The 27146-nt window shown below is 58.1% G+C and overlaps 4 protein-coding genes across 15 annotated transcripts in view; 2 read left to right on the forward strand and 2 right to left on the reverse strand.

Moving 5' to 3' along the window:
• Positions 1-1682: 1682 nt before the first annotated feature.
• On the reverse strand, positions 1683-8143 carry NDUFA11 (NADH:ubiquinone oxidoreductase subunit A11). Its single transcript, XM_054562275.1, has 4 exons — positions 7958-8143; positions 3375-3467; positions 3135-3257; positions 1683-1862 (listed from the first exon to the last, which is right to left on the reverse strand). The coding sequence occupies exons 1-4, from the start codon at positions 8052-8054 to the stop codon at positions 1750-1752; spliced, it is 426 nt and encodes a 141-aa protein (XP_054418250.1). The 5' UTR covers positions 8055-8143; the 3' UTR covers positions 1683-1749.
• Positions 8144-9105: 962 nt separating this feature from the next.
• Positions 9106-12402, forward strand: VMAC (vimentin type intermediate filament associated coiled-coil protein). The gene is made up of 2 exons (XM_054562219.1): positions 9106-9338; positions 10514-12402. The coding sequence occupies exons 1-2, from the start codon at positions 9148-9150 to the stop codon at positions 10830-10832; spliced, it is 510 nt and encodes a 169-aa protein (XP_054418194.1). The 5' UTR covers positions 9106-9147; the 3' UTR covers positions 10833-12402.
• A 1267-nt stretch (positions 12403-13669) lies between these two features.
• On the forward strand, positions 13670-15390 carry CAPS (calcyphosine). Of its 4 annotated transcripts, none has more exons than XM_054562122.1 (5): positions 13670-13782; positions 13859-13965; positions 14042-14219; positions 14406-14597; positions 14673-15390. In XM_054562122.1, the coding sequence occupies exons 2-5, from the start codon at positions 13883-13885 to the stop codon at positions 14772-14774; spliced, it is 555 nt and encodes a 184-aa protein (XP_054418097.1). In that variant the 5' UTR covers positions 13670-13782; positions 13859-13882; the 3' UTR covers positions 14775-15390. The 4 variants fall into 4 exon arrangements, with proteins under 4 accessions (XP_054418097.1, XP_054418096.1, XP_054418094.1 ...); XM_054562121.1 differs by having other exon boundaries at positions 14391-14597; positions 14673-15347; XM_054562119.1 differs by having other exon boundaries at positions 14391-15390.
• Positions 15363-27146, reverse strand: part of RANBP3 (RAN binding protein 3) — a 54039-nt gene continuing 42255 nt past the window's right edge. For 6 of the 9 annotated variants that reach the window (XM_054562117.1, XM_054562116.1, XM_054562112.1 and 3 more), the window contains 10 exons: positions 26995-27113; positions 25767-25886; positions 23834-23937; positions 23344-23422; positions 22142-22244; positions 21489-21613; positions 19805-19925; positions 17459-17601; positions 17015-17198; positions 15363-16845 (listed from right to left, as the gene is read on the reverse strand). In XM_054562117.1, the coding sequence (XP_054418092.1) occupies positions 16802-16845; positions 17015-17198; positions 17459-17601; positions 19805-19925; positions 21489-21613; positions 22142-22244; positions 23344-23422; positions 23834-23937; positions 25767-25886; positions 26995-27113 (1142 nt within the window). In that variant the 3' untranslated portion in view covers positions 15363-16801. The remainder of the gene's footprint in view (positions 16846-17014; positions 17199-17458; positions 17602-19804; positions 19926-21488; positions 21614-22141; positions 22245-23343; positions 23423-23833; positions 23938-25766; positions 25887-26994; positions 27114-27146) is intronic. The other 3 variants (XM_054562118.1, XM_054562114.1, XM_054562111.1) reach the window with 1 other exon arrangement.

Genomic DNA, 27146 nt, shown 5'->3' on the forward strand with positions numbered 1-27146 from the left:
GTTTGGGCTTCGTGAAGAGGTCATGCGGAGGCCGAGGGTGCGCAGGAGAGAGGCACAGGCAGATCTGGTTCTGGTTGCAGTTCTGGGACCAAGCGACCAGCTGGTCCTCGTACAGGTCCCTCCCTGCTCCAGCCCTCAGTGTCCTCCATGCAACATTCCAGGCCTGTAGTGCCTCCTCTTAGAAGTTGTCATGCCTGCTGCCTCAGGCAGATTTAATAGGAAGAGGAAGGGGGAAGCAGACGGGGAAGCAGGAGCAGAACGTGGCTCCTCCGTGGACACCACAGGGCCAGGGACCTGGGGATGGCCAGGCATCCGAGCATGGTGGGCTCTGCCCTCTGCTGGCCACCACAGAAACAGACCAGGCTGGTGCCGGAGCAGAGGGGCCAGTCCCCCAGTGTAGGAAGGGCGCGTACCCCCAGGGTAGTTGTTTCCCTCTTCACTGAACATCCTTGAGGGACCTTCTCACCCCCCCCTCCCCGCCCACTTCCCAGGTGGGAAAACCGAGTACAGAGCCAGGAAGGAACCAAGTGCTGGGACTGGAAGGCAGGTCGGGGAGCCCAGCACCCTCTCAGGGCTCAGCCAGGCCTCTGGGCCCCTCCCCTCCTGAGCTCAGGGCAGTCTCCCCTCTCTCTCGGGGAACCCCAAGTCCAGGCCCACTCCAGCAGGCGTCCCCCATCACACGGGGTGGGGAGCCCAGGGGAGAGGGCCGGAAGAGACCTGGAGAGGCTACCCTGGGGCGATGAAGAATCGGCAGTGGGGGGCCGGCGGCTGGCAGTAGCAGCGCCAGGGCTCCGTGCTCTGCAGAGGTTTAATTTTAGCCACTGAACGCCCGCCTGAGTTATTACCTGGGGTGGACTGAGGAGGAAAGCAAGGCTCCAAGTTTGGCTTTCAACCACGTCTAGGTCCCAGAGGTGGGTGTGAGAGAAAGAGGAAGGGACAGGGAGGACACGGGTAAGGAGGGGGCTTGAGGGCTGCGACCAACCTGGCCTGCCCCTGCTGCCCCCGGGGCCACCTGCAGAGCCCAGACCCTGCCAGGGCACAACTCTGCTCGCCAGGGTGGGGTCGGGGGAGCCTTAATTTATGACCACCTCAGCGTGTTGGCGTAAGCCAGGCCTTCCTCTCCAGCTGCCAGGAAGCACTGAGCCAGTTCCGCAGACAGCCTGGGGGCCGGCCGGCCAGCGCCCTGGGGCTGCCTAAATCACCTCGTCTGACAGGTGGCGGCTGGTGAGGATGTTGAGTCTCGCCTCTTGTTGCTGCCATGGGCTCCTGCCCTTCAGGCGTGGGTGGCCTGTCACCCACCTGTTAGATGGGGACAAGGCTCCGGGGTCAGGCCATCTGGGGTGCTCTGCTCCAATGCCCAGGAACTTGGAGTCCGGCAGTGCGTGGGCCCTGGGTGTGTTTTCCACATGCTGTTGGCTTTGGAGGAAGGCCCAGACGGGGCGCTCTGCGCCCCACGCTGTCCCAGCCCCCACTTGCAGGCTCCTGCCCCCAACGTCCTCCCCCTGCCTCAAGCCCAGCTGACGCCTGTGGCGCGGCGGGAACGGGATGCCTAATTTCTGCTCCCTTCCTCACTTCCTCCCAAATCCACCGAGTCTCCCAGCTGGTGCAGGCACTGGCCTGTCACTGTCACCGTCACCCTGGAGGGCAGGGGAGGAGACAAGGGAGACACACACAGACACACACAAATGTACACAGAATTTAATTTTAGGGGTATTCCGACCTGCCCAAGGCTGAGGGAGATGGCGGGGCTTACACCTTGGGCTCCGCGAACAGCTTCCAGCCCTCCAACTGGCCCATCTTGACCAGGGCTGCCGTCACGCCCATGTACGCGCAGGCTGCCGCCCCAATCCCGTAGCTGTGCGCTGCGAGGGTGGAGAAGGCAACGTCAGGCACCGTGGGGCCGTGCCCACTCCACGTGGGCATCCCTCCCCTCGAGGAATTAAGTCCCCTGACTCTCTGACCTTGAAGGTGTGTGGAAAGAGGCAGGCAGAGGCAGGAGCATGGGCTGTGAGGAAGGGGGAAGGGGGGCAGGGAGACATTCACGCTGCCGAGCAGATGCCCTGATGGTGGGTCTCAGCCTGTGCCCCCGTCACGGGCACCAGGTCTTGTGTCTGCCCCGCGGTCTGTGAACCAAGGAGCAGATTGCTCCCGACCACCTGAAAGGTGCTGCCAAAGACAGGGCTCTGCTTGCTGTGTACGGGGCTCATACGCCTTCACAGGCTTGGCGATGTATGTCAAACCCAGACTTGAGCCAAGGTCTCAAAGCAAAGGCAGGATGTGTGGGCTGCCCCCTCTGTGGTACCCTCCCTCCCTGCCCAGCCGGCACCTTCCACGGACATGCCCAGTCTGCTGGGCCAGGGCAGTGGCCTGCCTGTGGCCTGAGGCTGCGGGAGGCGGGAAGAGCATGTGGCTCCACCACGCCAGCGCCAGCGGGGCCTGAGCCAGCCCCCTCCCACCAGGGAGGCATGCTCTGCTGGGTCCCAGGTGACCTCTGAACCCTCTCTGACCCTTCGTCTCTGCATTTGCAATGTGGGGACAATGAGAGTAGCACCCCCACAAGGCTGTATGTTGTCAACCAGGGCTGTGGGCACTGGGGGGAGGGATGGCAGTGCAAGAACCTGCACCTTCTTCTCCATGCTCAGGGCTGGTGGCAGAAACTGGCAGTTCCCTCAAATTCTCTGACAAAGTGCAGCAGAAAAAGGAGGGGGATATGGGGTGAGGGTGAGAGTCCAAGATCACACACAGAGAACTTGGTGAGAGAGGGAGCTGTACTGACATCTGGGGGAAGGGCATTCAAGCAGCAGGAGCAGCTTGTGCAAAGGCCCTGGGGCAGGACGATGCCTGGTACGCTGGAGGAACAGGGCCGAAGGAGCCCAGTGGCTGCAGGAGAGGGAGGGAGGGAAGGGGCGGAGGGGAGGGCTTGGTGAGGGCAGTGTGCAGTGGGTGCTTAAACAGCAGCAGGTGCTACTATTACTGTACTGGCTGGGGGCCGAGGTTCAAAAGCACTGGGAGCTTCCATCTGCTGGAGCAGGCGTCCCAGAACCTGGCACTGCCTGCCCCTGGTCTGGAACGGAACACGGAGGGAGGAGGGTCAGTGGAGGGCAGGGCAGGGAAGGGCCGGGGAGCTCACTCACTTCGTGCTCCCAGGGTCAGGCCTCCGGCGCAGCCTCCAATGAAGTAGTTCAGGGGGTCGTCGGGCTTTTCGCGGACCTGGGCACTGACGCACGACACAATGCCAAACACGGCACCAATGGCGGCTGTGGGGCAGACGGGAAGGGGTGGGCACTGAGTTAGGGGCCCAGCGGGGCATGACAGCCCGGCCAGTGCCAGGAGGGATCCTGAGGAGAAGCAAGATGCCCCCCAGGCTCACTCACCTGCAGTAAACGTGTACCGTCCTGTCCTGGCGACTCCCTCCAGGAAGGAGCCAGGAGGATTGAGTGCAACGCTGTAGGCGGAGGTGATCAGGCCTGCAGAATGAGGGGTACAAGATGGCTCAGACTTGGGCCTCTGCACTGAGTGGCCCTGGCTGGGGAGCAGGACGCTCTGCCACATGATAAACCTGCTCTCCTTTGGTCCCCTTTGTGCCCGCAAGGTAGCGCAGCTGGGTCGGGGACTTGGGTCTGCTGCTGCGAAGCCTGGGCTCTCGCCCCGCCTCCGGCCCTGGGCTTTGCTCCTCGGGCCTCACCAAGCCAGCTCCTGCAGAAGGCCTGCCCAGGTCCCTGTCACCCTCATGGCCCTGTGGCAGGGCAGCAGCCTTGTATGCAGAGGACATGAGGACAGGTCTGGGGCCTCAACGGCCAGGCCGCTCCCGGGCTGTGTGCAAGCCCGGCTGTCATGGCTGCACCCCTAGGGCCAGTGGCACCCGGGCCGCGCGCCCATCAAAGGCTCTACTCTCTGATGGGGCCCGGGGCTCCCTGGCCTAATGCTCCCCGGCAAAGCCGTGGCTCCTGGAACTGCCAACGCCTCCTCATGGCCACCCAGGGCCCCCACCTGCCCGGCAGGCCCGGCCTGGGCCTGCCCCTCACGCCTGGCTGGCTGCTCGCACCCACTTGGCCTCATCACTGCCGTCAGCCGCTCCATCTCTGCCACTGGCCTGGCCGCCCTGCCCCGACACTGGCTTCTGTGCACGAGAGGCCTGAGTCGGGGCTGGGCCTGGAGCTGAGCGCCAGTGAGTGGCAAGGGCCAAGACCGTCCTGGAGCATCCCGAGTGAACACTGATATGGGCTGACGTGTGGGTCTGGCGTGAGGCCAGGCCCGATACTGGCTTTTGGGCAGCCTCTCCCACCAGACCCTCCTCAATGAATGGCCAGACGAGCAGCTACCTGGCTGGCTGCTTGTCACTAGAACAGCCCAACACGGCCCCCCCCACCTCCAGTTGACCCTGCTCAGGGCAACAACGTACCTCTCTTCTCCCTACTGACCCCCACCGTTGCCTAGTTGCCAGCAGGGACCGCCTGGAGCAAACCCATTCCATCCCAGACAAAAGAGATATGTCACCTGCCAGGTGGCAAGCATAACCACCGCCCCGCTCACCCTTCTCAGGGCCCAAGGGGCTTGGTTGCTTCATGGGGGGGGGGGCTCAGAGGCAGAGGGACTTGCCTGTGGTCACCAAGGAGAGCAGCCTGGAAGCCAGGTGGGCCCCTAGGGCCATGGTCTACCCTTCACGGCAGCTCTGGGGAGCGGGTCTCACTCCAGCCCCAAGCCTCCAGCTTCTCATGACCCACGCACGGGCCCTTCCAGGCTGAGCAGTGCCTCTCACCCTAGCCTGGGCTCGGATTCAGCTCGCTGGGGTCGCTGTGGGGGACTTTTCACCCTGGACAGTGGGGCTAATCTTCGGAGCAGCCATGAGAAGGGCCCAGACTGCCACCTCACTCCCAGACGGGTAAACCGCGGCCCGGGGGCGACGGGAAGAGAGCCACATGGAAAGAGGGCTCTAATACACCTTCGATTCACACAATGTTACATGTCAAATTTACCCACTACAAAAAAAAGAGCGCTCTCCCGTGCTAGGCACTTGTCCACAGACCCTCCAAATCTTATTTCTCCAGACAGATCTCACGATGAGCCTGTGCCCTGTCTGACCCGCGAGAGGCTTGCGGCTGGGCCGGGGGAGTAGGGCTGGAGGAGTAGGGCCGGAGGCTGTGCCTGTGCCGCGAGCACCTCCCTCTGGGCGGGCGCTCTCTTTCGCACACGCGCCCCCACCCCTTGTAAAGAGACTTAATCAGAGGGGCTCCTGGTCCTGCCTTTGACCTAGTGAGTCTTGATTTTAGGAGCTGGGCCAAGAATGAGGGTCTTAGAACCCCCTGAAGCGGAACCACTGATGAGAGTCTGAGATGCCCCCAAACCCAGTTGCACAGTGAGCCCTGGGGGACACTTTGTCAACCTCATCCCATATGCCTGTGGTCCTGGCCATGCTGGACACAGAGAGTGCCCCTACCACCCTCCATGCCCTTAGAAGCCCTTGAACTGGGAGTGAATGGCCTGAGGGCCCCCTGATTAACCCCCGGGGTCAAGACCACCCCACCCCAACTCTCCCAGCAACCATCCAGTATGGTGACTTGCCACAGCCCATCCCTCCGGGAGCCGGCTCAGCTCCTCAGATGCTGTGACCCTCAGCACACGAGGATCTCTGACACACCTTTCCACAGCCCCCCATTATTACCCCCTCAAAAGGCCCCCATCCCAACCTTCAGCCTGCTCCCGGCTTCCTCTCAGCTTCCCACAGTGACCTCAGGACACAGGGCACATTCATTCAGTTATTCACAGTTACTGTGTGCCATCATTCATTCATTCCTCAGTTACTGTGTACCCACATCCGTCCATTCAAAAGTTCATTCACTCACATAGTTACTGTGTGCCCTGATTCATTCATTCCTTCCTTCACTCACTCACTCACTCACTCAGTTACTGCCTGCCTGCCTGCCTGCCTTCCTTCCAGAACAGTTGTGGTGGGCCTACATGGTGCTGAGCTCTGCTGGCAGTAGGGCTCCCTCCTGGGGCTAGGCAGCTCAGGAAAGCCAAACATGAAAACAGTCCTCTTGGGAGGGCTGAGAGGAAGCAGGGAATGAAGGCGTGGGTATATGGAGGACGACCTAAGAGCACGTTTAAGCCAAGTTTCATGTATTTAATGGTGCTGGCCAGTGAGAGCACACAAGCACACTCCCACTCACAAAAACCAGTGTTAATGTCTTTCTCAGTTTCAAAATCCCCTAAAGCAGTGATTTTCAACCAGTTTGCTGTGCAAGTACGCTGGCGTGCTCCAGGAACTTTTAAAACAGGCACTACCCAACTATTTAGTTAGGGACACTGACCTCTTTTCCCTTAAGACTGTCGAATAAAAAAAAAATGACAACAGCCAACACAACAATTGCTGTCCAATGTGAATGAATCAAAATTACACACACACACACACACACACACACACTTATTTTTTTTTTTGGCGCCAGCCTGGCAAATAATGTATTTTTTTGGTGAGTTACAACATGAAAAAGGTTGAAAACCGCTGCCTGAAAGCATCCACTTCTTCAAATCTCCCTGAAAGCACCACACGCCCCTCAGCAGATGCCCCTCAGCAGATGCCCCTCCTGCTTCAATTTCCTGAGACACAATCATGACCCTTCAGGCATCTGCCCATAAAAATTCATCAGAATAACTTTTCCTACAGCGAGCGGATCCCACGCTGTGCAGCTTTCCAGGGCCAAGTGCCCCCACAGAGATCCCACCACACACCCTGAACTGTCCCAATAACCTGCCACCCAAGCAGGCTCTCCATAACCCACCCCCAGGGACTCCCTCTTCAGCCCTTTCTCCTCAGGACACTCCATAAGGACCCTGTGTGCACACTCCTGGCCTCGTCACCCCCAGGAGATCAGCAGACCTGGATTGGCAGCCTGGCTTCAAGAGACGCTGGGGCAGTTAACACACCTCCTCGACCTTCAGTTTCCACCTCTGAGAAATGGAGATGCTAACGGTCTCACCAAATATGCAGATGATAGTGATTACTAATTAGGCCTCCCCAAATACAAACGTCTCCCAGGGAAGGCTCAACTTCTGCCAGGCTCCGTTTCAGGAGATGGAGATACGGAGGCGGCCAAAACCACCACATCTACTTCTAGGGGAAACTGAGAATGAAATGGGACCAGAAGGGGTGAGACTCAGGGGTCTCCCCTGCAGAGGAATGCCAGTGCTGTGGGCCCCCTCACACTCCAAAGGTTTGTCTTATTGTAGTCCATCACTCACTTCACCAACGAGCTCCTCAGCAGCCCTAGGATCCCTCTGGTGGGCCCAATAAAACATCAGACGTCCCTGACTACCCAACTCTTCTGGATCCTATAAAGACTTCATCCCACTATAGAACTTTCTAAAATTTCTGTACCCTCTCAGTAATAACACATAATCCCCCCCACCAAATAATTTCAAAGTTACCCCGTCGGAAAGTCTCATGATGCTCCGCAGCTCCTTTGACCCTGATAATGTCCCTGTTCCCACTCCACGATTTACAAAAAGCCAAATTCCACCACCTAGACAGCTCTCATAATCCCAGTGCCCAGACTGTAACATGTATCACGATCTCCAGGTGCCCTGCAACCCTACCAGACCATCCTCCCCGCTCCTCCCCAAACGTCTCTCACACAAGAGTTCCCCATGACTGCCCCCAGACACCCCGTCTAGGGCCACGTTCCATCTCGCGAGATTGCCAGCTCCGATGTGACCCCCCTTGGATAGCTCCCACTGACCCTATGACCTCCCTGCGCCTTCTGAATTAGTCCGAGCCCCGCAAAGTCTATTTCATATAGGAGCGCCCCAACGTTCCAGGGTCTCCCCAGGCACCCTGGCAACAACCATATGCCCTCCGCCTCGAGGTCCCCAGCTTCCCACGCCACCCTCGAATAGCCCCCAAGGGACTCTATGACCTCCCTGCACCTTCCGCCCTCAGGGCTGGGCAGCCAGCGCTTACCAACGGCACCACTGATACTGGTGCTGGCGTAGGCCTTGCGGTGACACTCGGTGCCGTCGGGGATGTCCCAGTACCGCTGAATAAGCTTCTGCGCCATGGCTAAACACCCTAAGCTCCGAACTACACACCCGGCAGCCCTCGGCGGCCAAGGGCAGCCGCTCGCTATCGCGAGACTTCCTGGGCCGCGCGCGCAGCACCCCTTGCGGACGGGCCCGCAACAAGCGTGCAACTTTATTGAGTGCCGCGACCACGGACACGGGCTGCGCGCACGCGCCGAGTTCGGAACTGGCGTAGGGGAAGAGCATGTGTACACCCAGCCCATTTCTGGAGGAGGATACTAAGGCCAACCAGGATCAGTGAAAGCAGATTCCATTAGTTCTGGCTCAGAAGGTCCTAGGTTAGGAATGGTCTGACTCCAGGAGGTGGGGCCTAATCTAGGGGCTGCACTACCATAGTTACCAGGCATATCGCCAGGCACAGGGTAGGGCTAGGACGGGGCGGGACTGAGTTTGATCGGAGCAGTTTTTAAGTATGGGGCTGGGCAAAGCGGGAATGTGACCTTTTCCAGCGCCAGACTCTGTGTGGGGGCCTGGCCACGCACTGTGGCCTCTCCCCAGGTCGGAATCTGAACCGCGTGCGATTATTTTGGGGCGTGGCCAGGGTCAGGGGCGGGGCTTAACGGGAAAGGGACCTACCCTAGAGCTAGGATCTTAGAGGGACGTGGCCTGTGCCCAGCTTGTGGCTTGTCCAAGTCCTGTGCCAGATGGACTACCTACTACGCTTGGGGGCGTGGCAAAGATCAGAGCCATAATTTACAGGGGACTTGACTAACCCTGAGCTGCACGATTGCCTAAGGGGCGTGGACGTGGCCAATCCTCTGGATCTGGGAAAAGTGCGGCCGATCCCGGAGACGTGATCAGGATTGGTCAGTCGCAGGACCCGGACCAATCCTGGTGTTAGCTCCCTAAGCGGAGTGACCAATCCCATTGCCAGAGCCTGAACTGTGCGTGCCTCCGGAGGACGAGACTTGGCCTAAGGGGCGGGGTTTCGAAGTGCCGTACCCAGTCAGAGCGTTTGGGTTTGAGCGGGACACCACCCAGTCGGCTGCGGCCAATCGCACCGAAGTTTTGAGCCGGCCTCTGGGGGCGCGGCCCTTCCGGGCGGCCCGGGCCTGAACCTTCGCGGGGGCCATGTCCGCGCCGCCGCCCCTGCAGATCCGCGAGGCGAATGCACACCTGGTGGCCGTGCACCGGCGCGTTGCGGAGCTGGAGGAGCGGCTGGACGCGGCGGAGCGCACGGTGCGCGCCCAGGCCGAGCGCCTGGCCCACCACGACCAGGAGCTGCGCGCCGCCCTGGACGAGCTGGGCTGCGCGAAGGACCGGTGAGGCCCGGGTCCCGCCAGGAGAACTTCTAGGAGGAGGTGGGCGGAGGCGGAGCCGAGATTGGAAAGGGAACGCTGGCAGGGGGATCTGAATACATTCACGCGGAGGCTGGACTACTGGAGGGATTGGAAAAACAAAACACCAAAAAGTTTGAATTAGTCATCAGCATGTAAAGTGATGTCACAGACCTGTGGATTTTTAAGTTACAAGTTTCCCACAAGGCAAAATCAGCTGGTACTGAGTGGTGCAGCGACCACTGACCTCCTGGAGCAGATATTGGGAGTCAAGGCAGGTTCTTGAACAGAGGAGGATGTGATCTATCAGAAGTTTTTGAAGAGTCCCTCTAGCACCTGACAGTTGAAAGGGATGAGACAAGTGTCCAGAGAGGTACTTGGGCCCAGGTGGGAAACAATTCAGAGCTGGTTGGATTCATTCATCTGTACTGAGCACCTACTGTGTGCCAGACACTGTGCTGGGTACTAGGGCACGTCTACACAGCTCTGCCCTTAGGCAGAAACATCACTAGGCAATTACAGCATGGCGTGATTAGAGTTGTGATGGAGGTGCACACGGGGTTCTGAGCGGATGAAGAGGGAAGGCTTCCTGGAGGAGGAGCTATCTAAGCCTAACCAAACAGGAAAAGATGTAGGTGAAGAGGGAACTGCAGGAAGAGGTAGGGGGAGCCATGAGTTTACATTGGCTAGGTGTCTTAAACAACAGATAATTAACATCATTCTGGAGGCTGGGAAGTCCAATATCAAGGTATTGGCAAATTCAGTTCCTGGTGAGGACTCTTTTCCTGGCTTCCAGATGGTAACCTTCTTATTGTGTGCTCCGTGGCTGGGGGGTGGGGGGATTGGGGGCGGGAAGGAGAGACAGCACTCTGGTCTCTTACAAGAGCACTAATCCCATCTTGAGGATCCCATCCTCGTGACTTCATCTAACTTTACCTTTCAAAGGCCCCCACCTTCAAATATCACACTGGGACATAGGAGTTCAACATACGAATTTGGGGAGGCCACAACTGTGATAACAAGGGGAGAGGCCTTGAGGCAGTGGTGAAAAGCATGGCCTTTAACTTGACAATGATGGGAAGCCTCAGAGGTCAGGAGTAGGGAGAGGAACCCCTCTGGTCCCCTACTACCATTACTACCAAGTTTTGTCTTCCTGCCAGCGAGATTGCGGCTCTCCAGGAGCAGCTGCTGACCTCCGAGGCCACTGTCCACAGCCTGCAGGCTGCCGTGCACCAGAGGGACAAGCTCATCAGGCAGCTGCAGCCCCGGGCCGAGCTGCTGCAGGACATATGCCACTGGCGGCCACCTCTGGCTGGGCTGCTGGCAGCCCTGGCTAAGGCCGAGCGCCTGGGTCCCCCGCCAGCCAGTGACCCTGGACACCCACTCTCTGGCGAGCCCAGTTTACTCCTTGCCAACAGCACTGGGGAGGAGGAGGACAGGGACAACCTCCAGCCAGCACTGTTTGGGACCACCGTGTGAGCCCCAGAGCAGAGATTCCAGAATGGAGACAGAGGGCACCTGTGGAAACTCCCCACTGCTGTGGGTGTCCTGGGTGGGGGAAGGGTGCGCCATCACTGTCCCGGAGCGAGCCCCCTGCAGAGCCATAATTCTTTCTAAGCTTCAGACCTGCTAAAAAGTCAGGTTTCCAGGGGGAAGCCTGCAGACCAAATGAAAAATGTTTAGCCCAGACAATTTTTCTTTTAAACAAAACTTTGAACCAATTATCTTTGTTGAAAAATTGGCGATGTTTACACACCAAAATCTGGATACCCGGCTTCAGACTTGGCCATGGCTGCCTGGATCTGAATCCAGAATACCCTCTTTAGACAGATTGTGACTTAGGAACCTCCTCATCTCTCTTAGGGCAGATGTCGGCCCCGAAGCAACTGGGTCTGAGACTTCTCTTTCCCTAGTACAGGCAGATGACATAAAGTTCCACATTGTTAGACTTTTTCTTCCCTCTTCCCTTCCCCCCCACCCTGATTTTTGTTCTTCCTGAAGACAAACATCCTCCATCCCAGACCAGGATTAAGAGCCTCAAGCTTCATGCGGTTTTGCATTAGTTCTCTTGAAGACAAATTTTTAATCCTAGATAGTCTTTTTCCCAACTCTGCCCTACCCTCAACCATGAACCCAGAAGGCAGCGCATGGGCATGTGAGACGCTGGCAGCCGGGCTGCGCTGCCCGGGAAACTCAGGCATCCCTTAAGCTTTTCTCGGTAGCGTGCCGCCTCAGCGCCGTCACACTGGCTGCTCCCTCTGCCCAGGCTGCGCTTCCCCCAGGTGTCATATGACTGGTATCTTGCCAGTCAGGTCTGTGCTCAAATGGCACCTCCTCAGAAAGACCTTCCATGACGACCTAAATTACCCCCCGCCCCTTCCTGACCATAGCATTTATTTTTCTTTAGGGAACTTCTTACCAACAGAATCTAAGCTCCACAAGGGCAGGGTGTTTGTCCTGTCGCCAGAGCCTGGTACGCCCCAAGACCCCAGTAGGTACAGGGTGGGTCTGAGGGCCCTGAAGGGAGTCGGATCCCAGCCCTTCTAATGAGCTCCTGCCCAGCCCCCACCAGTCCAGCTTTTGTAGTAAGCAGCTGGCTCCTTTTTTATAGCGCCTAGAGAATCTATTTTTTTAACGCCTTTTTTCTACACCACCCTCCCTTGGCCTGAGACATTCAGGGAGTTTTGCTTTCTATCAAACCAGGGAACCCCATGCCTTTCTTAGCCCATTCAAGTGCCCAGCCTGAGCTGTTTCCCCTTACTCAGGAAATTGTCACAGCAGGAACTGCCGTGGGGCAGGGCCCACTGCAGCCCGGAAAGGCTGGCGCCCATCAGCATCCTCAGGATGGTGCTGGCTGCCTGCCTGGCATCTAGCACTGACCCTTCCATGTGTAACAATAGCCCCATTTTCTCTGAATGAATAAGAAAGCGGGGCTGTTTGTGTGAGCGAAGGCAGGCTGGGGCCTGTCTGAGCTCAAGAATAAACAGGGTGATTTGTCGGCGTTGGTCCTTCCTCCTTTCTTCCAGGTGTGGGGGCTGGGGAGGTGGCCCCGTGAGGATCACAGCCCAGGGTGGGGCCCTGCTGGGTAGGGGCTTGTTAGAGTCACTGGAGCTTGCGCCGTGGGCACTCCACACACGACTGTGTCTAGTCTTTGCAGCCACCTATGGACACAGGCTTGGCCCACTTCACAGCCGAGGCTCAGAGGTGAAGTAAAAAGACCTCTGGGGGAGGAGGGCCAGGGTCACTACCAATTTTTGGAGGAGTTATTGTTAAAATTCGAGTTCTCTTTAAGATGTCAAGCAGAGCTACAATGATTGTGGTTACATTTTCCATAGAAAAAACAATCGGTTTTAACATTCGTTAAAAAATACAATGCAGCATCTCTCTGCCTACACAAAGAAATTTGGACTCCAATAAGCCATTGGAATTTGTGCAGCAGAATGTCGCTGCGGCTTCTCAGAGCCGACAGTGTGACGTCAGCTGTGGCTTCGGTCCGTTGTGATTGGTTTCTGACGGCAGCAGGGACTCCTGACCACGCCGCTGTGCTGTGTGCGAGGCCAAGCTTTGGAAAACCTCTGATGGTCTCTGGGTCTTTGTAGGCGGGGAGGCCCCCAAATGGGGACCACATTTTAAGTCCTAGGAAAGCAACGTTCTTTTCGATCCTGCTGATGAGCGTGAAGCTCTCAGTTGGCAAAGCTGTTCCAAGTCTGGATCGAAGGCGCGATGTGACGGTGGCCTTGGCTCACCAGCCTGTCATAAGCGAGCCCATCAAGTAACGTTAGAGAACTGAAACCAACCACCGAAAGGCCCCTGTGGCAGAAACACCGTAACTGGCCCCTAAATAACGGCCAGGAACTGCTTGGTCGGACTTCGCTCTGCTGTGTCCTGGCTCAGCTGGCACTGGTTTCAGGACCTCCCATTGATGTGGGCCTGAGCCACCTCCAGTCCTTTTGAACTCAGATCCCTCAGCAGCTTTGGTTGCTGCCCCGTGAGAAGGGGTGGGGGGCCAGTGAGGCCCAGAGAGGGGAGGGGACCTGCCTCACGTCACACAGGAACTAGGCCTTGAGCCTCCTTCCACCCAGGACACTGTGGTCCCTGCAGGGCTGTGGCTCACCTCTGCTCACTGTGACCAGAAAGAGACCCCCACGGCCCACCCTGGCTCTGGGCCTGGCTCTGTCCCAGGCCCGAACACTGCAGCGCCAGGAGCGCGCAGCGCAGCCCGGGGCAGGCGGGCCAGTGGCAGCACTGCTGTCTCTCCCGGCCCCGCCGCCTGGCAGTGTCAGGGTTACAGCCAGGGCCCCTCCCAGTCTCCAGAGCCACTGTCCCTTAGCAACAATCCTACCAGGCAGGACGCACTGCCAACACTGGACAAAACAGGCAGCAGCCAGTGGGGCAGCCGTCTGGAGAACTCCAGGACAGACAAGGCCAGGTGAGCGAGTAGGGGGCCCCCGGCTTGGAGCCTGGCTGGCTGAGCAGGAAACCCACTTGCCCGTCCTCTCACCCAGCTGCCCAGAGAGCCTGGACCTAGCATGGACACGGTGGACGCCACCATGGAGAAGCTCCGGGAACAGTGCTTGTCCCGAGGGGCCTCTGGCATCCAGGGCCTGGCCAGGTGAGCTGTCCCCTCACTCCTTCCTGACCACTCAGCCCCAGGGACCACTCTCCAATCTGCAACTCTTGCCCCTCAGGTTTTTCCGCCACCTGGACCGGGACAAGAGCCGATCCCTGGATGCGGGGGAGCTCCGGCGGGGCCTGGCTGAGCTGGGGCTGGAGCTGGACGTGGCTGAGGCAGAGGGCGTGTGCAGGCGCTGGGACAGGGACGGCAGCGGAACGCTGGACCTGGAGGAGTTCCTGAGGGCGCTGCGGGTGAGGCCGGGCTGACTGGGGGGCAGTGGGTGCTTAGAGTTCCTTGTGGGGTTACCTGAGCCAACACCCAGGAATTTGTCACTAAGCGGTGCCTGCTCGGGGACCCCTTGGGCTCTACACTCTATGCCTGGAGGGGTTGGGGTCCCTCAATCATCACTCTCCCCACTTCAGCCCCCCATGTCGCAGGCCCGGGAGGCGGTCATTGCAGCTGCATTTGCCAAGCTAGATCGCAGTGGAGATGGTGTGGTGACCGTGGATGACCTCCGGGGGGTGTACAGCTGCCACAACCACCCCAAGGTGCGGAGCGGGGCGTGGACTGAGGAGGAGGTACTCCGCCGCTTCCTGGACAACTTCGACTCCTCCGAGAAGGACGGGCAGGTAGGGGCCCACGGGGTGCTCCCACCTCCTCCTGCCCTGGCTCTCCACACCTGCTCAGAGGCTGTCTGCCCCCAGGTCACCCTGGCCGAGTTCCAGGACTACTACTGTGGTGTGAGTGCCTCCGTGGACACGGATGAAGAATTTGTGGGGATGATGACCAGCGCCTGGCGACTGTGAGCGGTGCACACTCAGCTGGCACCGCTGTCGCACAGGACCCCCACCACAGCACCCCCGAGTGTCCAGCTGGGCAGCCGCAGGGGCGGGGGCTGGGAGGGCTGGGGCCACGGAACTGGCTGGACCAGGTCTCAGAGATCCTTGCTTGGTCACCAGGCCTAAGTGGAACAAAGGCCCCTGGGCTTCCTGAGGCCACAGCAGATGCCCTCCCCCCTCAACCTCTGTTCTGCGGTGATTGCCCGGCCCTGTTGGCACCCCATCCCCCGCTCCTCCCGTGTGGTCCTGGGAGGCCAGGAGGCCCCTGCCAGGGTGTGTGCGTGTGGTGGGGGGTGAGAAGCAAATGGCTCTTCTGTGAAGCCAGGCTCTGCACAGCTCAGTGGCAGGTCTCGGAACGCAGCTGAGCTTGGGGGCCTGTCCGGGTGTGGAGTGTGGGGCAGGGGCCCAGGGCAGCCGGCAGGTCAGGCTGCTTGAGGGGCCTTGCCTGGGAGGCAGAGGCCGTGCCTGGCCAGGCCCGCCAGCTTCCTGATGCCCCTGGGGCACACAGGAGGCCAGGGTATTTAATTAAAAGATTTAATGTAGTTCCCAAATACATTTCATGTGACAATCTTACATAAATGTTCCAAAACACATGGGCATTGTCTGGTTTTACTTGTCACTAATTGGCTAAGGCGTAAGCAGAGAAGTGTGACCAGATCTGCTGGGGGGCCTTTGGTGTCTTCCCACGGCTCAGGCTCAGGCTGCGCACGCTCGCCCCAAGGTGTGGGTGGCAGAGCTGTGGCACCCGGCCTTCCCCCTCCCTGTGAGGGCGGGGCTGGGCAATTTCTTCAGCAATCCCTCAGGACCCTGTGCCCAGGGACTTTCTTTGCAGGCAGGCGGTGCCCAGCTGGGCTCTGGACCCTGCTCTGGGGTGGGTGGGCACGGCACCCGCTCCTGTGCGTGCTGGGGTGGTGGCCTGTTGTCTGGAACCAGTCCCCTGCCCCTCCTCAAGAAGGCGCTGCTTGGGACTTCCTCTGCCTGTCATGGAGATCCCAAGCCCTGGATGGTCTTGGGTGCAGTGATGTCCAGGGCTGGGCAAGGAATGGCCAATAGCAGGAAGCAGGCAGGTGCCTGGTGCCAGGTGACCCACGTGATGGGGACGAGCAGGAGGGGAGGGGTGCTGTGTGCTCCCGGCTTTGTCCCCAGTGCCTGTGGGAAGCAGTGGCCTCACCGTCAGGTCCCCACTCTGGAAGGCACCCTATCCCTGGGGTCAGGCCCCCGCACCAAGATGTCACCCTTGGGCCTACAGCAGTGGGTGAGAGGATCTAGGAAACCAGCCCCTTTGCACCCTCCTAGGCCCAGCGACCCTCTTCTGGGTAAGTTCTCTCCAGGCATGAGGCCTGCCCCTCAAAATCCCATGACAGCCTGGAGGAACCCCAGGTGGAGAACAAGTGGGGGCCTGTCCCCTGCTCCCCAGTAAGGCCCCAGCACACAGGCTGTGACCAGAGGGAGACAAGGATGCTCGAGCTGTGCCTGCTCAACACACAGGAGCGCCTTCACCTAAGAAACCAAAACAAACCTTTGGGGGGGAAAATTGAAAATATACACCCCAAATCAGAAGGGGGTAAATGAGATAAAGATAGTAGTTAGCAGAATACCCAGCAGAGCCAGCGTTTACACTGTGGGGGCAGACCCGGGAGCTGGGCAGGCAGCAGGGGCCCACAGGTGTGGTGGCATGAGGGGGTGAAGAAACCAGGCGTCCCAGTCCCAGGGAGAAGCCGTGACAAGTCTTAATGTGCCATTTCAATTCAAAGGGGGGAGGGAAAAAATGTTCTTTTTGTTTTGCTCATCAATATGATGAGGTCTCATGTCCCAAACCACATTCAGGCAGTTCCCAAGTCTGCTTCTGAACGGGCCGTGCGGATCCGGACTGCGGCCAACCCATCGGGGAGTGTGGTTCCCAAGCCCCGCGCCTCAACACTGCCGGGGAGGGGCGGGCAGGTGGGTGGACAGACGGACAAAGCAGCAGGCTCCTGGGTGGCCAGCTCCCGGCGCTATGTGCTTCCGGCCGTCTGCCCGTCCCCTTCGTCACCAGCACCTGTGGGAAGCAGTGGCCTTGCCATCAGGTCCCCACTCTGGAAGGGACCCCCAACCCCCAGGATCAGGCCTCCACACCAAGACGTCACCCCCGGGGCCAGCGGCAATGGATGACGGGGCTTAGGAAACCAGCCACTCCATGCCCTTCAGGGCCGGGACCACTGGCTCACCGCCTCCTGTGGCCCCCGATGGAGCCAGGACGTCGTCATCGTCACTGTCATCCTCATTGGATGGGGCCACGCCAGGTTCAGGAGCAGGTGTTCTGACCTCCTGTTCCTGCTCCACGCGGCTGCGCAGGGCCAGGATGCGGTGGTGCAGGGCCGCGTACAGCTGGCCCGTGTCCTTGGAGCTGGCCTGGGGGAGTGGGGCAGAGGGAGTGCTGGTTACAAAGCCCCCTGGGAAGACTGACCCTGGGGTTCCCCTCAACCTGGGACCACAGACCAAAGCCCCCACAGCTTGCGGCCAGACTAGCCTTCTGTGACGGGGGCGCTCCCGCCTCTTTTGTTTTGAGGATGGGCCCATGCTCTCAGGGCAGTGCCGAGGGGCTTCCTTCCCGGGGTGGCTCGGGGTCACTGCCCTGGTCGGGGAGCCCGGGCTGTCCCCAGGATGCTCACCGAGATCAGGAAGACCTTCACACCCTGGTCCTCGGTATCCATGGCCGTGATGCGAATGCTCTTCTCACTGGCCTTGTCGATCTGCATCTGGGCCCATAGCTTGGTGTTGAGGATCAGCCGCAGGCTACCCTGGGTCCGCATCACTGCAACCAACAAGGCCACTCAGCCCTGGTCTCCAACCCCCGCCCAGTGGCCAGCTGGGACAGACACAACTTGGAAGGAAAGCAAACCCCAAGGGCAAAAAACCCCATGCTCCTCCCAAAGTCCGTGAAAGCCACCCACGTGCCGGGGCTGGCCCGGTACTACCACCTGGCTTCCCAGGCCCAGAACCACCAAGGCCACTAGCGGGGTCAGAGGCCACACATGAGGGTGTTTTGTTGGTCCACACAGCAGGTGCCAGGATGGCAGCTTCGTTGTGGAAGGCAGTGATTAGGCAAAAGAGGAGGCAAACTACAAGGAGGCAGGGCCAGACAGGGACATTTGTGGGCTGCACACTGGGGACACTCCCACTTTACCCGGCATGTGTCACATGGAAGTGACGCCCCCTCACTGTCTCTCATTCACAGGCCAAGTCCCAGCCCCTGCCCCGTGGTTTTCTTAGAAAAAAAGGGTTGAGGACGCCGTAACCAGCATGGCTCACTCGGTTGGGCATCGTCCCAAAAATGAACAGTTGCCAGTTTGATTCCCAGTCAGGGGACATGCTTAGGTTGCAGGTTTGGTCCCTGGTTGGAGTGTCTGCGAGAGGCAACCAATAAATGTTTCTCGCATCCACGTTTCTCTCCCTCTCTCCCCCTCTCTCTAAAATAAATAAATCTTTAAAAAAAGGACTGAGGATAAATTGTGCCCAGAGCTTCCAACAGGAAGGAGACAAACGCAGGCTACGGGAAGCACATGGGGGAGGAACACTGGGCACAGACCTTCCCTCTCTGGACGTGCATGGGACACCCCCAGTTCTACCCGCAGCAAAGCCCAAGGCCACGGTCAACTTGCCCGATTTGTCAGAGCCCACCCAGCCGGCCTGTGCCCTGACCCAATGGACATGGGTGACTCTCGCCTGCCTGCCAGCCCAGCTCTTCCCATTGCAACAGGCCTGGAGAGGATTAGGTGTCACCTCATTCTGGGCCACAGGTGGCCAAACAGCATAGGGAGCCGCTTGGGCCAACCTGGGGAGGCCTGTGGGGTCCTGGGCCCCTGCTGACTGGACCTCCCTGTGTCCTCTGAGCCTGGCCTGGCAAATGCAAAGTGCCCACCTGTGAGGCAGCAGAGCATCGGGCTCAGAGGGAAGGTCTGTGACAAGGATCAAAGACTGCGGGGTGAAAGAGGAGGGGACCGGGGGTGGGTCTCAGTGAGGGAGGCGAGGGCGCAGTGCGACAAAGCGGGCCCTGAGCCGCAGCCTGAGGAGGCGGGCGAGGAGCTGCGGGGCGGGAAATACTGTGCCCTCTCTGTCCACATACACTGGAACATTTCCCTAAGAAGAGATGGAAAAAGAACGGAGGGGATGTCCATGGTGGGGGTGGGGGTGGGGGTGGGTGGGCAACGGAGCCCGGACAGAAGGGTCTTTTTCATCCCTGTTCCAATCTTGGGGCCAATTCTGAAAGGGTGCAGTGTGAGCTACTACTGGGCCAGAAATTGCTGTTTCTGTAAAGGCCAGAGGACAATTTTAGCTTGGAAGGATTAAACGTGCACACATGCGCGCGCGCACACACTCACACACACCCGTATTTGTAATCGGCACACTTCTGGGAACGAGATTCATGTGGAAGACTGCCCAGGAACATTATTCACGAGAGAAAAATTAGGAACGAATTACGTGTCCATCAGTAGGGAAATGGAGACATACATTAATTGTCAACAGAACATATTAATGTAAGAGCTTTCCCAAACATTCATGTTTTTAAGACAGATTTAGCGACACAGGAACATGCTCACCAAACAGTGAGTGAAAAGAGCAGGGTACAAAGTTGCCCCATTTCCTTAAGCAAGAGCTACAGAACCGGAGCGGGGTACCACAGCATCATTAGTAGAGAGCTCTCTCTTTATAAAGAGACTGCAGTTGATGTTTAATTTCTTTTTCTGTGCTACCACAAAACAAGTGGCACTTTCATGATCAGAAAATAAGTTAAAAAACCTCTGAGTACGCTTACCCACTTTCACACTCAGAGAGTGGCAGGGCAGGCAGCTGGATCCTCTGGGTCAGGCCTCAGAGTGTGGGTACTGGGGGCTTTCCCATGGGGACCCTCTTCCCTGCTCCTTGGGCTGAGGGGCCGACTGGGGCCCTCGTCCTTCGGGGCCTTGGGAACTGCGCACCGATCCAGGCCTCTCCATAGGGGCCCTACCACAGCTCACCTAGTCGGGACTGTAATGTCCCGTCGTCGGCTGATGCCATGTCGTTGAGCCTGAGCAGCCCCCGGCCTCTCTCCACCCACGACTGCGAGGTCTTGTCAAAGACAAACAGCTTACACTGGATCTGGAACACAAGGCATCACTCTGGGTGAACAGGGGCCCTGGCTGGGGGGATGCCATTGCAGAGGGACCCCTGGGTGCCTCCATCTAAATCCCATGAACTACCAGGGTCAGTAAACTACTTCCTGGGGTCCACATCTGTGGCCCTTGGCCATCTGTTCTGCCCTCAAGCTAAGGGTGGGTTTTATACATTTAGGGGGTATTTTAAAAATTACCGAAATGCAAACCATAACCTACACAAGGAGAAATTTCATACCCATTAGAATGGCTACAACCATAAAGACAGATAATAACAGTTATTGGAAAGGATCGGGAGAAACCAGACGTCTCGCACACTGCTGGCGGCTGCTATGGAAAACATTTCCACATCTTGTGACTACACGGAGTGACTGCATGGCCCAGCAATGCCACTCTGAAGTATCCACTCAAGAGGAATGAAACAGTTGTTCACACAAGAACTTGTACATAAATGTTTACAGCAGCAGAATTCTATCACAGCTAAAAAGTAGAAACAACCCAAATGTCCATCAATACAATGGAGTATTACTCAGCTATGAAAAGGAACAAAGCAGTGATTCACACAGCAATGTGGATGAATCTTAAAGTAAGAGAAGCCAGAAACAAAAGGCCACACAGTGTGTGATTCCATTTATGTGAAACGTCCAGGACACACACGTCCACAGGGGATTCTTGCTTGCCAGGGGTTGGGGGAGGGGGAGTGATTGTTAATGGACACAAGGTGTCTTTCTAGGGGACAGAAATGTTCTAAATTAGAAAAACAAAATAAAAAATATTCTACATTAGATAATAGTGACAGCTGCACATCTGTGTAAGTATACTGAAAATGACCGAATTGAATGCTTTAAAAGGGTAACTTTCTTAGTATGTGCATCATGTCTCAATAAACTGTTATATTAAATAGAAAAAAGAATACCAACAGATAGTTTAAAGTGTGCAGATCATTATGCCAATCTCTCTTAACACGGATAGATTAAAAAACAATGCTGACTAGAGAAAGAAGTAGCTAGCACCTGCATTAAAAACTCCCCTGCACTACATATATGAGGTTTAGAGACACACGTCTGTGTGAAGAAAGGAGAAGCAGATGAAAGGGCACACAGACCTTGCCGCCCCAGGCCAGGGAGGGAGGCGGGGAGAGGGAAGGAGCAGGGTGCAGTGGACTGCATCTGTGATTCTTTTCCCCTAATAAAACAGCACAAGGTGCCAATGTGACAATATAACCACAGCTGTAACTCTGGGTAGCAAGAGAAGCCACGACAGTCTTGGAATCCCCTAAACTATGAGAATGTTTCAAACCAGAATCTTTTTGTTGGAAAACAAAGCAATACAGACCCTTCGGGCTGGTTAAGCTCTCACCAAAAGCCCAACCAAGATCCTGAAGGGAAGGAACTCAGGCCTCAGTCACTTCCAAGGAAGCCTGAGTGCCTGGCGGATGTGGGCTGAGCCTTTGGGGGCTGAACCCCCAGATGCACAGAGAGGCTGTGGGCTACTGTCAGCCCTCACACCTCCATCTAAGGGCCAAGGGGCCCACCTGTGGCCACCTCACCTGTAACACGTTGCTCTCTGCCTCCTCCCCGGTGATGACTTCCACTTTTTCCAACAAACACTTCCGTGCCGTTGCCTTGGTGTAGGCAGCTGCTGATTCGGCCAGGGACTCTGAAATGTTATTAGCTAAACAACATTGACTATTTACTTGGTTGGGGGAGAATGTGTACTTCACAGGAGACCAAACGGCCGGCTTGGCCTTGCGGGTACCAGCTACCCCAGGTACGCTCCGCTGGGACTTGGGAGTGGACCCCGGAACGTGGCAAGTAGTTTGGCCTCAGGATCTGTAGGGGGGCCAGCTGGGAGCTGCTGGCATGGATCCGGGTCTCCCATTTCCCATTCAGTAGGGGACAGACCTCCAAGAGGGCATTGAAGAGCAACTCCCCTGAAGGAAGAGGGCGACGGCCACCTCAACCACCCTACCCCGAGCCACCACTCCGAGCCCAGGGCCTGGCTGTGTTTAGATGAGCACGTTCCCTTCCTGCTCACTGAAGGCCAGCGCCATGGCTTTCTGGTTCTGCCCCAGCGGCTGGTCCACGAGGTTATTACTGCTGTGCTGAGTCGGTCCCTCCGTCCCTCCCAGGCAGGGGTGTGGATGGACAGTGTCCCATCACTTGGTGCCCCCTCCTACGAGGCAGCAGGATGGCAACGCACCTTTCTCGGGGGTGGCCTCCTGGGACGAGGACTCAGACCCGGACTCAACAGCTGAGTTTTCCCTGTTGGCATCTGAAGTGACCTCATTTAATTTGGGTGGGCTCTGCAGGAAAATGAGGGCACATGGGGAGGGGTGTGTGGGGGTGGTCCTGGGGGGCCAACGGCTAAGGAACAGAAAGCCCCGGGGCCTGGCAGCAGCCTTTGAAACACCCCTGCTGGGCAGAGGGCTGCCTTCTGCCACGGCTTCTCCTCTGCAGCTTCGGGGGCCCTCCCAGACCCGGCAACGGCCTCCGCAGCCCTTGCCGGCGGGGCGGGTCCTGGCCTGCTCCCCGCCCTGGTACCACACGACGATTCTCAAGCATCATTTGGTGTTAAAACCTAACAGAAAAGTGTCCTCACAGACCTGCCCTTGTGCATCACACATGAAACGCCCTTGGAGCCCCCAAATGGGGCCTCCTGCGACCTGGCCAGGAGGCATGTGCCACCAGCTCACATCACTCTGGGCTGCAGCATTCGCCTTCCTCTGTGTGAGGTAGTTCTTTGGCTATTTCGTTTAATAGAATAGTACTGATGCTTGAGAAAAGCAGCAGGAGGCTCCCTAATGTAATGGAAGCTGAGAAAAACACAGAAAGAATTGGCTGGGCCCAAAACAGCTCCTTAGTCGCACTGACAATGGACACAGCGGGGCTGTATTTGGGGATAAAAAGGGGCAAAGTGAGGAAGCATGTCAACAATACCGGAACCCAGCCCTGGCTGTGGTATGAGGAGAACATGGGACAGAGGGTCCCTCTGAGGCCACTGCACCCGTCCCCAACTCTGGGCTGCGGCCTCAGGGTCAGGTGGGGCTGACAGTCCTTGGCTCCGAAAGCGGCTCAGGGCCCCGGTGGCACGTGGCCTGATGGCTGTCACTGCAGCCAGCCTTAGCCAGGAAAAAGCATGGCCCGGGACCCAGGAAAACCTGTCTTAGGGTGAGGAGAGACAGTAAGTGGAACGCTGGCTCCTGGGGAGCAGACAACCACCCCTCCCCGCTCCTGGCGTCACGCCGAGTCTGAGCTGGGTCTTCTCTCTCTCACTTACCGCTGAAATCGCCCTAGTTTTCCAAGGGGTAACATGGTAGCCACACCCATGGCCCTGTGACCTGAACCGGGGGCTCTGGAAACCTCTGGGTCCCGGGAAGGACAGTCCCCATAGGGGCCACTCACCAACACGCGCTCGCTCATGTTCTGGCCAAATACGAATTTGTTACTCGTGGCATCGGCACTATTGTTCGAGTTCTCTAAACTGAAGAGAAGATGGGCAGTGAATTCAGGGGCAGAGCCTGGTGGGTAACAAGAGGCAGCGGGGCCGCTGCCAGACCACTGGGCTCTGCTCTGGACATGAGGTCCCAGGGACAGAGGTCACTCTGAGGGCTGGGCAGGACAAGCCCACAGAACTCAGGTCTGCCTCGGGTGTCCAGCAACGTCCACCGTTCGGGCCCCTCCAGAGCTCCACCAAGTGGGGAAAAGGAAGCGGCTGGAGGGCAACTGGGACTCGGGAGGCTGCTGCCCCACCCGCCCTGCGCCGAAGAAGGGCCAGGCTGGCTCCAGCTCTGGCTGCTGCCTCCTCTCCAGGCCTGGGTCAGGGCAGACGGGCGACCTGGGCCCCTCTGAGGCCGAGGCTCACCCGACACGACGCTGGGCCCAGGGCACACACCTGGAGCTGATGTACTGAAGGAAGTAGTTGGTGGCGCTTGGCGTGTCTGAGCTGGGGTGTCCGGCATCCTCCATGTCAGCTGCTTCAGTGCTCTCATTTATTAACTGGGAAGGAGAGACAGGCAGGCTCAGAGGACGGCGCGTTCCGGACCTCCGCAGCCCGGCCTGCCTGCACAGCCTCTCGGCCATGCAACACAGTTCCGCACGCAAATCCCACCAGATGTGCACACGGGGGTTTGTGTGAGCACGCTGTGCCCTGGCGCTGTAATCAGTTCCACAACCTTTTGCTTTTAATGGTTAAAGTATAAAAAACAAGTGTTCATAAAGTGTTAGGGCGCTTTTTCTACCTTGTTTAAAAAAAACAAAAACGCACACAGGTTGGCATCTTGTTAGCATTTTCATCATTATTTCTGTGCCGAGATCACAGAAGGCTTATAAACCTGGTGTTTAAGGCGTTTATGGTGAACATAAAAAAAAGCACTGTTTCTGGAGGGCTTCTTTGATGCCAGCTGCCATGCCTGCTTCCACACCCACGTGACCTAACGCACTGCTCCTGGGAACCTGAGGGGGAAGGACGGCCCTGGTCCTGTGAGCGAGGGAGCGCAGACTCCGAGGAGCTGGGAGGCCGCGGCCTGGAGTCAGCCTTCCTGCGGAGGGTGGGAGGTGGCCAAGCCCTCAAAGACCGCGTGAACCCTGGACCTCTAGGAGGAACTGCCCTGGCCCTAATGCCAAGGCAGCCTTTCCCTGCATTTGAGGAGCAGACTCAACCCGACACCTGGCCAGGCGCTGCCCCGAGTGCCAGTGGATTTCAAGGCCCTCCCTTCACATCCGTCCTCCTCCCTGGAGGGAGCAGCCCTCCAAGGGACTCATTATTTTGGCTGCAGGCAGGTGGTATCAACACCTATTTCTGTCTCTCACAGCATCTGTGCTTCCCTTGGACAACGGTATCATAGGAGAGCGCAGACGGCATGACCCGCTGTTTCTGTGCAGCGACCTGTTTCCTCATTTCAGGGTCTCTTACCCCCAGCATCGCTGACACTGGGGCTGGACTGTCCTGGGCACTGTGGGGTGTTGAGCGGCATCCCTGGTCCTCACACACTCAATGCCAGAAGTACCAACCACAGATGTCCCCACACATGGCCACTGACACTGCCTCTCCGTCCTCTAAAGGCGCTTCCTGCCAGGTGAGCTGCTGGAGGTGGCACGTTCTGTCCCTGTGGCTGCGAAAGGTCGTGCTGCCCGCTCTAGCCTTTCTGGAGCACGAGCATATGAGGCGCAGAGCTGGGACCCATGCCACTGCCAGTTGCCCTCCACCCGACTTGTTCCCAGGCTGGACCCACCTGCTTGGGGGGCAGCCGGGAGGTAAGAGATACTGTTGCTCCCCTGGGAGAGGAAAGAATATCTTCCCGCCTGCCCTACTTTAGAAAAATAAGGTGATGGTTCTCAGTCAGCAGTGATTTGGACCCATGGGGAACATTCAGCACTATTTGGGGACAAGTGTGGTTGTCACAACTGGGGGGGTATACTCCTGGTGTCTAGAAGGCGGAGGCCAGAGATGCTGCTCAACAACTCACAGTGGTGCACAGTCAGGCCTCCAACCACTAAGTACAATTCGGTCTGAACGGGGCTGGTGCTGAGATGGAAAACCCTGAAGGAAACAAAAATCCCTCACTGGCTGCCTCTCTGTGCCCTGCCGCCAGGAGCCACTGCTGAGTCCCGCTCGGGGTGGAGGGGGTGGCAGGCGGCCAGGGTGCCAGAGCAGAGGAGTCCGGGAAGGACGCACCAGAGCTACTGGCTGGGCGTCGCAGGACCACGCCGTGACAGCCCGTGTCTGCCCCACCCTTAAGCAGCAGACGCCTGCGGCTGAACTTGGGGGAGGCGTGAAAAGAGCAACCCTTGGGCTCAACAGCTCACCCAGACCTCCGAGCACATACCTTAACTCTGTCCCTCAAGTTCTGCCCAAACACAAACGCTTTCTGTGCAACTTGCTCTTTTCTCTCACAGTTGTCCTCCTCAGAAGTATTGCTAGACTCATTTTTCTGGGGCTCCTTCTCCTAGTTAAACAGAACAATGACAACTGAAAAGAAGGGACATATTAGCCTTGACGAGCAAGCCGAGCCACCTCACTGCAGCACTGCGTGTGCCCTGGGGAAAGCCCCTGGGCTGAGGGGTACCCGGGGCGGGGCTGGAACCAAAAGGGAGAGCGAGGCAGGCAGGCCCCGGGCCGCACGGGGCGAGCCCTCGGCAGGTGGCAGCATGGGTGGGGGACGGTCGGTCCCCTCCAGCGCATAGGTGCGCAGCTGCCTGCTTGCCTGCCCCAAGACCCGGCTGCCGAAGTTCCCAAGAGGTGTATGTCACGGAAACAACTTTAGTTTCAGTTCCGCTAACTGGTTTGAAGGTGGGGGGCTCAAGGAAGTTTCAAAGTGGAATTGTGGGTGATCATTTTTCACCATTTGAGCCTGAACATCTGCAGGGGAACCGGGGTAGGGGTGGAGGAGGCAGAAGAGAACCTTCAGCAGCAACTTATCCGCTGAAGCTGCCGGAGCGCAAAAGACACGCAGATGCGGTCTGGCGTGTCTGTGAGGCGTGGAGCAGCACTGCAGATTAGATTCCATGTCTGTCTCCGCCAACCCCAAGGGCAGGTGCTTCATGAAACGCCCTTTTCCCAGCTGCTCTGCAGCACTACTGGGAAACGGATGCTTCTGGCCTCTATGACTTCAGAGCCCTGAGGGACTGTTTTTTAAAAACGATTTCTGAGCCTACTTCCGTTGGAACGGGCACACTTGTATGAATCCCCAGCTGCTGAGGTGGCGGGAACAAGGAGGGAAGACACTGCCCACGTAAAACGGGGTGAGGCCCTCATTGATGAAGGCCGCGCTACCAAGTGCTCCCCAGGACACGTGGAGCGGCACATTAGCCCGGGGCAGTGCAGGCCCCGTGGCAGAGCTTTGCTCATGGCACCTTCCTCTCAGAACCATGGAGACCGCTCCCCCGCCAAACTCTTGGCACTGCCAGCTGTGGTCCTACACTGACACGCGGAGCAAAGCCAGAAAGCGTGAGCACGGCACGTGGACACCGCTCAGAGCCGCTAACAGTCCCTGCGCTCGGCAAAGCCCCAGAAGTCTCCCATGAGGCGCGCTCCCTGCCTGGGCACACACGGACCTCAGAGGCTGATGCCTCGTCCGGCGGACTTCTCCGTGTGGGGATGCTGGGCGATGTCGATGTCGCAGTTCCCGTGCAGTCTGCTGGGACACTGAGCCCATTGGTGCTGCCGGCCGGGACTGTGGGCACAGAAGGACAGGGGGAGAGTTGTG

Source organism: Pteronotus mesoamericanus, unplaced genomic scaffold, assembly GCF_021234165.1.
Source record: "Pteronotus mesoamericanus isolate MK-2021 breed Mesoamerican mustached bat unplaced genomic scaffold, CSHL_Meso_final scaffold_636, whole genome shotgun sequence".
In the NCBI taxonomy this organism is placed as follows: domain Eukaryota; kingdom Metazoa; phylum Chordata; class Mammalia; order Chiroptera; family Mormoopidae; genus Pteronotus; species Pteronotus mesoamericanus.

Bases quoted from the DNA above. Each gene is read 5' to 3' on its own strand.
- NDUFA11 (XM_054562275.1), bottom strand. From the start codon at position 8,054: ATGGCGCAGAAGCTTATTCAGCGGTACTGGGACATCCCCGACGGCACC. The intron at 3,258-3,374 runs GTGAGTGAGCCT...TCTGCCCCACAG, and splicing joins ACGGTACACGTTTACTGCAG to CCGCCATTGGTGCCGTGTTT. The intron at 1,863-3,134 runs GTGAGTGAGCTC...CCACCCTCGCAG, and splicing joins CCTGACCCTGGGAGCACGAA to CGCACAGCTACGGGATTGGG.
- CAPS (XM_054562119.1), top strand. From the start codon at position 13,883: ATGGACACGGTGGACGCCACCATGGAGAAGCTCCGGGAACAGTGCTTG. The intron at 13,966-14,041 runs GTGAGCTGTCCC...CTTGCCCCTCAG, and splicing joins GGCATCCAGGGCCTGGCCAG to GTTTTTCCGCCACCTGGACC. The intron at 14,220-14,390 runs GTGAGGCCGGGC...TCCCCACTTCAG, and splicing joins AGTTCCTGAGGGCGCTGCGG to CCCCCCATGTCGCAGGCCCG.
- VMAC (XM_054562219.1), top strand. From the start codon at position 9,148: ATGTCCGCGCCGCCGCCCCTGCAGATCCGCGAGGCGAATGCACACCTG. The intron at 9,339-10,513 runs GTGAGGCCCGGG...TCTTCCTGCCAG, and splicing joins CTGGGCTGCGCGAAGGACCG to CGAGATTGCGGCTCTCCAGG.